Raw genomic sequence first — 11,374 nt, forward strand, 5'->3', positions numbered from 1 at the left:
CCTACATAAATCTTAAAGCAACTATAGATGATTCAAATATTCATCCACCTTTATAGTTCTCGAAGGAACCACGAATGATCCAAATATTCATATGCATGCATAGACCTTAAAGCAACCATGAATGTTCCAGATATTTCTCTACTTGCATAGCTCTTAAAGCAATCGTAGATGATCTAAATGTTCATCTATCTTCATAGATCTTAAAGCAATCATAGATGATCCAAATATTATCCACCTGCATGGATCTTCATGCTAACATTGATGATCCAAATATTCATCCACTTGTATAGATCTCAAAGCAAATATAGATGATCCAGATATTCATCTACGTGCATAGTCTTAAAGCAACTACTAGATTTAGTATACCTCCATTTGCATAGATCTCAAAGCAACCATGGATGGTACAAACATTCACCTATCTACATAGATCTCAAAGCAATTGAAAACAATCCAGATATTCATCCATCTGGAGAGATCTTAAACCAATTATGTATGATCCAAATATCCATCTATCTGCACAGAGCTTGAAGCAACTATTGATGATCCAGATATTCATTCGTCTGTATACATCTTTAAGCAACCATGGATGATCCAGATGTTCATCTATTTGCATAGATTTGAAAGCAACCATGGATAATCCAAATGTTCATATGTCTACATAGATCTCCAATCGATAACTAGATAATCATGATTATTCATCTTCCTGCATGTATCTCAAAGCAATTGTGGATGATTTAGATATTCATTTGCTCAATTATCAAAGCAACCATGGAAGATCTATATGTTCATCTATTTACACAGATCTAAAAGCAAGCATGAAAAATCCAAATATTCATCTATATGCATAGAACTCAAAGTGATCACTGAATGATCATGATTATTCATCTGCTTACATGTATCTCAAAGCAACTATAGATGATCTAGATATTTATCTACTGCAAAGATATCAAAGCAACTGTAGATGATCCAAATATTTATCCACCTACACAAATCTCAAAGCAACCATTGAGATCCAAATGCTTATTTACCTGCACAGATCTCGAAGAGGTCAATGGATTATTAGGATTATTCATCTACTTGTACAGATCTCGAAGCAACAATGAATGATCTAAATATTCATTCATCACTTGGAGATCTGTGCAAGTGGATGAGCATCTGGATCATCCATAGTTTCTTTAAAATCTATGTAGGTGGATCAATATCCGGATCATCCGTGATCACTTTAAGAACTATGCAGATGAATGAATATCTAAATCATCTATGATTACTTTGAAATATTTGCAAGTGGATGAACATCTCGACCATCCATGATTGCTTTGAGATCTATGTAGATGAATGAATAATCATGATCATCCATTGATTGCTTTGAGATCTATCAAAAGGATGAATAATCTAGATAATCTATGCAATCACCTTGAGATTTGTGCATGCATATTACAAATCTAGGTCCCATTAGTGTCCGTGACATCTATAGGTGGTTGAATATTTGGATAGTCCATAGTTGCTTTGAGATCGATGTAGATGGATGAATATTTGGATCATCCGTGATTGCTTTGAGATCTATGCAGGTGGAGGAATATATAGATCATTCATGTTGCTTTGAGATCTATGTAGCAGATGAATATTTAGATCATCTATGGTTGCTTTGAAATCTATACAAGCAAATGAATATCTGGATCATCCATGGTGCTTAGAGATTGGTATAGATGGTTGAATATTTGGATCTTCAGTAATCGTGTTGAGATGTATATAGGTGGATGATTGTCCAGATCATCCATTGCTGTTTGAGATCTATGCTTTTGGGTGAATAATTCTGACCATTCACTAATTGTTTTGAGATCTATGCAAAAGAATGCATAGTATAGATGATCCATGTAGTCGCTTTGAGTTTTATGCAAGTGGATAAATACTCCAGATCATCTACTTGTCGCTTTGAGATCTGTGTTGATAGATGGATGATCTATGCAAATGGATAAATAAAGGAGTTTGGAGACTTTGAGATCTATGTAATGGATGATCTTATGGTGGATTCGCATGAATGAAGGTGTGTCCCGGCACCCTTGTGCAATGGGATCCTTTTATGATATGAAAGGTGGTTTGGCCATATTGTAATTTTATACCATCATATGATGGCCACATGATGCCACTATTAATGGAGATTAATAGTAGGATTAGTTTGGAATATTTTATAAACTTGAAGGACCCATTTGAAGCTTTTAAAATCGAGGGCTCTCTTTTAGATTTGTCCAAAGTTGAGGGTGTCCCTATAATTTTTTCTAATTATTTTAAGAAAAAATTGTGAGAAAAAAATTATTTTAAGTTGTTCATCTAGAAATTTTTAATAGAAAAAATATTTTAGAAAGCGTGCTTCTTAATTATTTCAGAAAATATTTTCCACCATGCACAAACATCTTAATTATTTTAGAAAATACAAAAATTCTTATTAATTATTTAAGAATGCAAAAACTATTCTAAATTATTTTAAGGATGCAGAAAATTTAAGGTGCAAAAAATTTATGGAATATTTAAAATCATCCATTAAAGTTCCTCATACATCAAAATCTGTTAGAAAAATCACCAAGCAATGTACTCTTCTTACTTATTTTAGAAAAATGTACTCTTCTTACTTATTTTAGAAAAATTATGTAGAATTTTTTAATTATTATAGGAAATACAAAAGCTCTTATTAATTAGTTTAGGATGTGTAGAAAATATTCTTATTTTTTTTTATCAAGCCCTATTTATCAAATGTATAAATTATTTTAGGGATGAAGAAATTTTAAGGAATATTTAAAGCCATCCATTAAAGTTCCCCACACATCATAATCCATTAGAATATCACCAACACTCTTCTTACTTATTTTAGAAAAAAAATGTAGAAATTTTTAATTATTTTAGAAAATATAAAAACTCTTATTAATTATTTTAGGATGTGTAGAAACTCTTCTTATTTATTTTTTTATTGAGCCCAATTTAGGAAAATGTATAAATTATTTTAGGGATGTAGAAATTTTACAAAATATTTAAAACCATCAATTTAGAGTCTCCATACATCTGAAGTCATAAAAAATATCATCAAGCATTGACTATTCTTAATTGTCTAGAAAAAAATTATGTAAAAATTTGTTAATTCTTTTAGGAAATATACAAACTCCTATGAATTATTTTAGGAAATGCAGAAAATCTTATTTATTTTTTATCAATCTCTACTTAGGAAGTTCATAAAGTATTTTAGGGATGTAGAAATTTTAGGGAAGAGAAGTGCTACTGATGGCAGAGAAGGGAGTCAAGAGAATTGTTTTGATTCTATATAGGAGAGTGAAAAAAAGAGACCAAAAAGTTTATTAAATGACACAGAAGGATTAGGACGATCTTGAGTGGAAGAGAGCGATCGCATGAGAACTAGGAAAGTTCAATATGTTAGATAAGTTGCTAGAACCCCTTAACCTATTATCTACTTTAGAGGTAAAAAAATAATTTTATAATTTTAATTAATTTTTAGTTTAAATAAACATGATTTTAGCTAATGGCATCAGCTGAACCATTATGTCAGGGGTATTCATAAGAAAATCAAGCAGCCTTCTCCTTTTCTCATTACTTTCTTATTTGATTGGGTCGGATCTATCAAGTTGAATATCTGATTTTAGTGGAGTTTGATAGGGTTGATATTTGATCAATCTATTTAGTTATTCAGCTTAGAGTAAACCAAATATTTTTGATATAAGTTAGGCTTAGATCAACTCTCACAAGCTGCAAATACAATCCATATATAGGCCTTTGTTTATAGCTTTGGTTTCTATAATCATTAATTTTGCATGAAGATGATGGCTCTATGGTCTTAAATCTTAGGCGTCATCCAAAACAATAAGAGTACTTATCAAGCTATCGACCAAACTTAGATTTAATCTTGACTTTAAGGTGTATTTCCAAACTAAGGACTTATTATTATAATTATTATTTATATTATCATAAATAATATCTATGAAGTGTCAAGAAAAGACACTTTAATCTTTCAGAGATGTAAAAATGATGTGTTTATGGACTTTTTGACTAACAATGATGAACTCCTTACTATTAAGTTGTATAATTTATCTATAAGAAAATCTGACAAATTGCTTTTCAAAATTATAATTTTCTCGATGTAGCACTAATTGTTGAAAATATGATTACTCTTGGATCTACTTAATGATTATGCCTATACATATAGGGGTGACAACGGGTTCAGTATTGGTCGGTTCGATTGATATCCGTACCCATCCTGCTATGAAAAAAATCCATATCCATACCCGCCCCGTACTCATCTTGGGTTTGGTCGGACTTAAAGGATGGGTCAGGTTGGGTTGTGTATACCTGAAATCCCTCTTCCACTCGATCTCTCATTTTGCACCACCCCCAACCTCCCTCTACCCCCCATTCATCGCCGCCCTTATCCATTCCCCATCTCTACTGCCATCCCACCACCCCATCCGCAAACCCTACAAAATATCATGCTTCCACCAAGATTAAGCTCTCAAAACCTCAAGGGACCAACTCACACTGCCATAACTCGTACAAAACACATATGCTTGGGACAAAACCCCAACCAGAACCTAAGAAATCCCTCCAATCTCTCTTAGGTATCCTCCTTCCCCACAAATCTATGAAAAAGAAAATGAAATAAAAATAAAAAAAAGAAAAAAAAAATATATCAATCTATGTGGGGAAGGTCTTACCTTTCGATTTTTTCCATCTTTCCTTTTTTTTTTTCCATTGATTTTTCCTATATTTTCTCCTAGTTTTTCTTTAATTTTTCTATCCTTAGCAGTTTCAATTGGGTGGGAGGCTTGGAGTGGCCGAATAGGGAAGCTTAGATAATGGTAGGGTTTTGTTGGAACTCTAGCTGCCCCCTCCCCCAAGCGAATGGTCCCAAACTCCATCCTGCTTCCTCTTCGCTGCCAGCACCCTCCTCATCTACACCAAGTCCCTGCCGGCACCAACAAGCTCTCGTCAGCATCATCACTTTTTCTCTGCCGCTAGCATCCTTCTCGTCCACCACCAAGCCATTGTCGGGCTGCCGCTAGGGGTGGGGGTAGTGGGGATCCGCCGGGCCGCCACAGCACTGTTAAGGTTTGGCCCTTGGGTGCCAAAGTGGCCAGGTGTGGGGAGGGGGAGTGGGGACCTAGACAGATTTTGGATTTTATTTAAATGAAGAAAGATGTTTTAAGTTTTATCTAAGCAAGAGAGAGAGAGAGATTATTGGGATGTGTTTGGGGCAGGACATACTATTGTGCCCGATCTGAATTTACTTCGGATATTTTTTTTAGAACCCATATCCACCCTGTTTTTTAATCAGATTGGGTAAAACCCACCCTATTCAGGTTGAGTCAGGTCGGAAAAATTGCCACCCCTGTACGCATAACTAAGGTTTTACGTCCCAGTGCGATAGAAGGCAGAGAAGAAGAAAGAGGAAAGAAAGGAAAGATGAAGAAAAAGAAAAAGTGAAAGGAAAGAAGAATAAAAATGAAAGAAAGAAAGGAAAAGGGAAGAAAAAGAAAGGAAGGAAGAAGGAAAAGGAAAGAAGAAAGGAAAGGATGAGGAAATAAGGAAAAAGGAGAGAAAAGAAAGGAAAGTAGAAGAAAAAAAAGAAAAAAAAAAGAAAAAATTAGAGTAGAGAGATGGGGGATATCCATCAATTCGCATGATAAGGATCACTGTCGAGATAGGATAGGGCAACGGGGCATCTCGTTCTATGGGGAAACTGGGACATCTCTGTCTTATGGAATTTAAAATCTTGTGTGTCACATCTTCTTCGAAGAAAATTGTAGAACTGCTGGATTTATGGATGAAGAAAGGCAATCATTTGAGTCAAACTTTCTATCGAGAGGCTTTGTGGATACCTCCAAGAAAAAACAATGTCGAGCTTAAATACCAGGGATCTTCTTAGGAACAGGACAAGAAATGACGTGGGAGGATGTATTTTCTCGACTTGTCAGTTTTGCTCCACCATTTGGAAGGCAATCTGCTCGGTTGTTGGTGTTCTGCACCTTTAAACCTCTTTTGAATACCTATGTGTAGTATGGGGAAAGAGATCCTTCTCCAGAGCAGCTCAACCTATTGTTCTCTTTCTCCTTGCAAATATGGCATGGGTAAGCTGGAAGGAATGGAATGCAAGAGTTTTCCTCCAGGTCAATTACGGTCACAGCTTTAAAGGGCTTAGTTTATTCAAAGATTGGTCCCCCCCTCTGCAGCCAAAAGCTTCTTCCCGAATTTGGTGAGATTTGGCTCCTCACTGCCAAATGATGACTAAAAAGTCAATTTCTGCAATTGAAAGTGAAGCAAACATGTCTCTTTTCAGTTCCCATCCTGCTACACTCAACCATGTAGATACTTTCTGCTATGCTGCTGTACCCCTTGATGAAAGTTTTTGGTATTGTCTAGATGAAGATCCTTGCTAATTCATTCAGTCTCAGGTTCCGTAATAGCTTTGGAATAGCATCTTTCAGCCTGCAGGTTCCAGTGTTCACCAAATTTCAGCAGCCTTCAAAACGATGTGTTTGTCAATCAAAGTTTCAGACAGCAGTTGCTCTACCTCTATTTATTCTCAAAGCAGAGCATTGCATCTTTCTCCTTTTGGTTGGTTTATGGTTTCTGGGGCTTGGTAATTAGCGATGAAAATAAGCTTCCTCAGTGGAGCTAAACTCTGATGGTATATTCTTTTACTCCTATTCATAATAAAATTTCTGAGTGGCTATCTACCTCCATATCAGAAAAAAAAGAAACTCCAAAAAAGAACATCCTGATGTGGTGGCTTATACATATTAGGATTATAGGCAAGGTGGGTACAAAACCAACAAATGTATTTCATTTCCAATAATGCTCATGAAGATCATAAATACATTACAAAACCTAAGAACCAGCCTGTGAAGGAGGCAGTGCTGCTTGCAACTTGTAATCAAGCAACCAAGAAGGAGAAGGACCTGTCATATCATGCTCTTCAATGCTCGCTGGGGGCTTCATCAGGTGCATCATCGAATAGCTTGAGGATCTCATCAACGGATGGAAAGGAGATGTCTGGTGGAGGAAGAATCTCAGGAAGGCTGGCCAAATCAAGTTGCTCAATGCCAACGGGCACAAAATCAAGGCCTTTCTTGATCGAATGGATGAAGAATCTCAGGAAGGCTCATTATATCATGCTGAGGAGCATAATCAAGGCCTTCAGTGGATGCACTAGCTGGTTGTTCGTGGCAAAACAGATCAGGAAGGCTCGCCACATCATGTTGAGGAGCATAGTCAAGGCCTTCATTGGGTGCACCGGCTGGTTGTTCATGGTAGAATGGATGGCGAATCCCAGGAAGGCTCGCCACATCATGTTGAAGAGCATAATCAAGGCCTCCATTGGGTGCACTGGCTGGTTGTTCATGGTAGAATGGATGGCGAATCCCAGGAAGGCTCGCCACATCATGTTGAAGAGCATAATCAAGGCCTTCATTGGGTGCACTGGCCGGTTGTTCATGGTAGAATGGATGATAAATCTCATGAAGGCTCGCCACATCATGTTGAAGAGCATAATCAAGGCCTTCATTGGGTGCATTGGCTGGTTGTTCGTGGTGCAGTGATCCAAAATTGCCATCCATATTCTGAGGAGCTGGATGCTGAAGTACACCATAAGGGGCTTGGAAAGACACCATCTCTTGATTGGATGCATCGATGAGAGGCGGGAGGGTATCGTCAGCCAGCTGACAATTCAAGCTCTCTTGCACTTGGGTTACAAAAGGTTGATTCCCTGTTTTTGGCCACTCTAAATTTCTCGTCTCCCTTGCAGCGACTTTCATGCTGGAAGGTTCTTTGCGAGCTTTGGGCCTCAAGTAGATCTTGCAGACCACCCAATCGTCCAGCTACTATGCATAGAGGAAGAGAGACATAGAGTGAATATAGTAACAAAAGATATCACAATAAGAACAATAGCAAGAGATGTGACATTTCTGGAAGCATAAGAGGTACCTTCTTTTGGTCCTTGGACACCGCTACACCACCTCTGGTTCTAAGGCTCTGGATTGAATACTCCTCCATGAGCCACATGGTTTTCTCCTCCTTGCCTGCAGTGGTGTGTTCCATGTAGCAGAAGTTTTGCTTGGAGCCAACGACCTGGCCCTTGCCATCGCGAACCAGTTTCACGGATTGGGTGGATTTCCATCGACCTTGGCCTGCTACCCGAGAAGCCCTGGTGCTGTTTGTTGCATCGGGATGCTTTCGAGTGGTCCACGTGAAGAAGAACCATTGAGACAATCTATTGCTCTTCTCAAATTGAGCTGAAGAAAGGAACCCAAGAAAAGCCTGACGAGTTAGAAACCTTAATGGCACCAAATAAGATAGATAAGACGAGAAAGAAGGGATCATGGGTGTTAATCTTTATTAATCTCTACGTACCAGTAAGGTTGGTTGGGTGGGTTCCATAGACGTCGGCTTCTTTGATCCTGTCCGACGGGAGTGGTTGATGTTGGAGCTTCTTCTTGAGGAAGGTATCCAAGATCTCCTCATCCGTTGGATAGAAGACATAACCAGATGCCGGCTGTGAGACCACCATGTTTGCTGGCTGGCTTCAGCTTAGTAGCGAGCAGAGCAAACAAAGAGCAGGGTCTCAAGGAGAAGAAGACGACCAGAAGACGATCAAGAAGGGGGGAGAGAGAGAAAGAGAGAGAGACTGCGTCGGAGATCAGGAACAACGACACCGTTTCTTGATATTAGAATATACGCGCCTGCTTCTTAAATATAACGGTCTTCCGAGTCCGATTTGGTTTCTGAAACCGATGGTTCCGGTCTCTGTTAAAAACCGGCGACCCGAGACTGGACAGCTGCCGATTTCATATTTTGAAATTGGGTTGGATCAGAACAATTGTTCTGTGGAAGGGTTCTGTTGTCCTGGACCGGACTTTGGACCAGAACAAGCAGAGTGATGTTCCTTACAGCAGCAAAGACTCATGTATTGGAGAACGACGCATCATGGGCCACGTTAGTGACATCATATTCTGTCGACGGGCTGCAGATTTGAATGGGTTTTGACATTGGCTGGATTACTTGGTATTAAATTTTGGCAGGGAGTTTTCATCAATCAGGTCCTTGCTGAACCCTTTGGCCTCACTCCCATAGAGGTAAAGAGTGCTTCCTTTGATTTCTTTTAAGTAAACCAATGCTGGTTTTATTTATTTTTTTGAGGATTATATGAGCCACTTGAAAATTTTGCAGACGGCTGCTCGTGGCACTTTCATTGGGTTACTTTATACCTACAAATTTACCTTTTTCCCCTGCTAATATCTCCTCTGTATTCAAAGCCCACATGTGGGTGCAGCAAAAACTGGTGTTTCCACCGGCAGAGAACCTAAACCACCCCCTCCGTAGGATTTTTATTTTTTACTTCTTCCTTTCTTTTTGAATATGAAGTGGTCTGGTAGCTTCTCTTTCCCATGTTGCAGGTGGTTGTTAAGCCTTAAAAGGTCATATAAAGATCCCAGGAATCTGCAATCCTCATCACCAGCCTGAAGCCAGAGCCATGCCAACCTAGACCCCTGTGAAACCTTTTAAGTTGCCGGCAATCACAAGCACGAAAATCATACTGATGGTTAATCCTGATCTCTCCAACAGTTGATATAATTTTCAAACCAGCAAAATGGATTCCACTAGGTCTATCACAAATCTGTTTAACGCTAAACAATCCATCATGTTTTTATTCATTTGTTTAAATTATTCTATGAGGTATTTTTCTTATTAAATCTCTGTATTCTATTTTACAAATTCTTAAGTTTATTCCAACATATATTCTTTAGTTCTATTTTTATATTTAGTTTTGTTTCTTTGAATTTATACTTTTACTACTTACATATTTATTTCAAAAATTTCAACCATATGACTAAGTTATTTTCTAATAATGACCATTATTACTTTCATTTGCTAAATGTCCATTGGACATGCCTAGATGCTAGTAATAACAAAAGCATAAGTAGAAGTTTTTTTTTTTTAATGGAACAAAAACAATTGAAACTTCTTTAGAATAGCAAACAGGTAATGAAGACTTCTTCAAAGCAACAATCACAAGAAGCATTCAAATGCATGACAAACTTTGCTTAGTAACTATAGGGTATGTCAAAGAAAGTTCGGAATGATAGATCATTTCGATGAGGAAAAGCATGTAGGGATGTGAGACAATTGGCTGTTGTCTCAAGCTACTGCTATTGCTCCTCCAATTAAACTATGCCGAAACTCCTCTAAAACTCTACTTAAACCCTTTGTTTCCATTGTACAAATCTTGTTTCTTGCATTTAGCCATCTTATGTAGTTGATTGTGTGCTGGCAGTTCAACGAAGAAGTGAATACTAATAGTCAAGGGGCTTAATTTGGCATGTTCTTGTTTGTATTAATTGAGAATATGATGGAAATATATTCTCTGTCAGCTACGGCAACATTTTTGTTGCAGAAGACTCATGTTGTTAGTTTGTTTATTATATTCCTGTGATTCCAAAAATCCCTACGGTGACACTATCATAAGAAGCCTAATTTCTTGGACTTTTTTGAGGGACAGTTGCTCGAATTCTTGAACCTCCATGTCCTTGTTGATTGATCCGGACTTGCTTAACCAAAAAATGATTGGCTTGTGCTGATATATGTTCATTGCGTCAAGCAATGATCTGAATCTTTTTGATGTTGGGAATAATTCATTAGGATTGCAGCTTCCTGGTACCTTTATATGACCTTTTAAGGCTTCACAACCACTTGTACCATGGAAAAGAGAAGCTACTAGACCACATCTGCTTCTTCTTCTTCTTTGAGGATGACCGTGTCATGTTCAAAAAGAGAGAAGTAAAAATAAGAATCCTGCAGAGGGGGCAGTTTAGGTTCTCTACCAGTGGAAATACAAGTTTTTACCGCACCAACATGTGAGCTTTGAACACTTGGGTGATGCAATCAGTGAAAAAAATAATTTAACTTAGTTAACAGTTTTTCGGGCTTCCTTGCTCTTGAATGCAATCAACCACCTTCACTCTACAATGTCCTTGAGTAACAAAGATTTAGATAAGCATGTTGTTAGTAATATCAAATCTTTTTCTTTCTATCATGTCATGCCAATCTTAAAGTCCACACAATAACATGTCAGCCTGCTGAAAAACTGAAACAGAGCAAAGTGATTATTTGCTGTGGCAGCTAAAGATTTTTTGGCAAAGATATAAATCACATTTTAATTGATAAGTCTGAAAGTTAAGATTCAGCACACTGAACTAACATGGAGAGCTGACAGAATTGACCCTTGTTGGCAGCACGAAAACAGAACCATATTGTGCCAATGCAAACTATGATGTATCATGCCAGTGAAGCAGGAGAGCAAAGGTTCAGTGTCAATTAAAAA

At 37.7% G+C, this 11,374-nt stretch overlaps 1 protein-coding gene across 1 annotated transcript; it reads right to left on the minus strand.

Moving 5' to 3' along the window:
- Nucleotides 1-6,741: 6,741 nt before the first annotated feature.
- On the minus strand, nt 6,742-9,882 carry LOC140858180 (NAC domain-containing protein 67-like). The gene is made up of 3 exons (XM_073258145.1): nt 8,407-9,882; nt 7,981-8,288; nt 6,742-7,874 (listed from the first exon to the last, which is right to left on the minus strand). The coding sequence occupies exons 1-3, from the start codon at nt 8,561-8,563 to the stop codon at nt 7,116-7,118; spliced, it is 1,224 nt and encodes a 407-aa protein (XP_073114246.1). The 5' UTR covers nt 8,564-9,882; the 3' UTR covers nt 6,742-7,115.
- Nucleotides 9,883-11,374: the final 1,492 nt, after the last annotated feature.

The sequence above is a fragment of the Elaeis guineensis genome, chromosome 5 (genome assembly GCF_000442705.2).
Source record: "Elaeis guineensis isolate ETL-2024a chromosome 5, EG11, whole genome shotgun sequence".
NCBI lineage: Eukaryota > Viridiplantae > Streptophyta > Magnoliopsida > Arecales > Arecaceae > Elaeis > Elaeis guineensis.

What these genes read in the sequence shown, in the direction of transcription:
- LOC140858180 (XM_073258145.1), bottom strand. Translation starts at nt 8,563, where the DNA reads ATGGTGGTCTCACAGCCGGCATCTGGTTATGTCTTCTATCCAACGGAT. An exon ending in CCACCCAACCAACCTTACTG is followed by an intron (nt 8,289 to 8,406) that starts GTACGTAGAGAT and finishes TCCTTTCTTCAG; the next exon opens with CTCAATTTGAGAAGAGCAAT. An exon ending in TGTCCAAGGACCAAAAGAAG is followed by an intron (nt 7,875 to 7,980) that starts GTACCTCTTATG and finishes TATGCATAGTAG; the next exon opens with CTGGACGATTGGGTGGTCTG.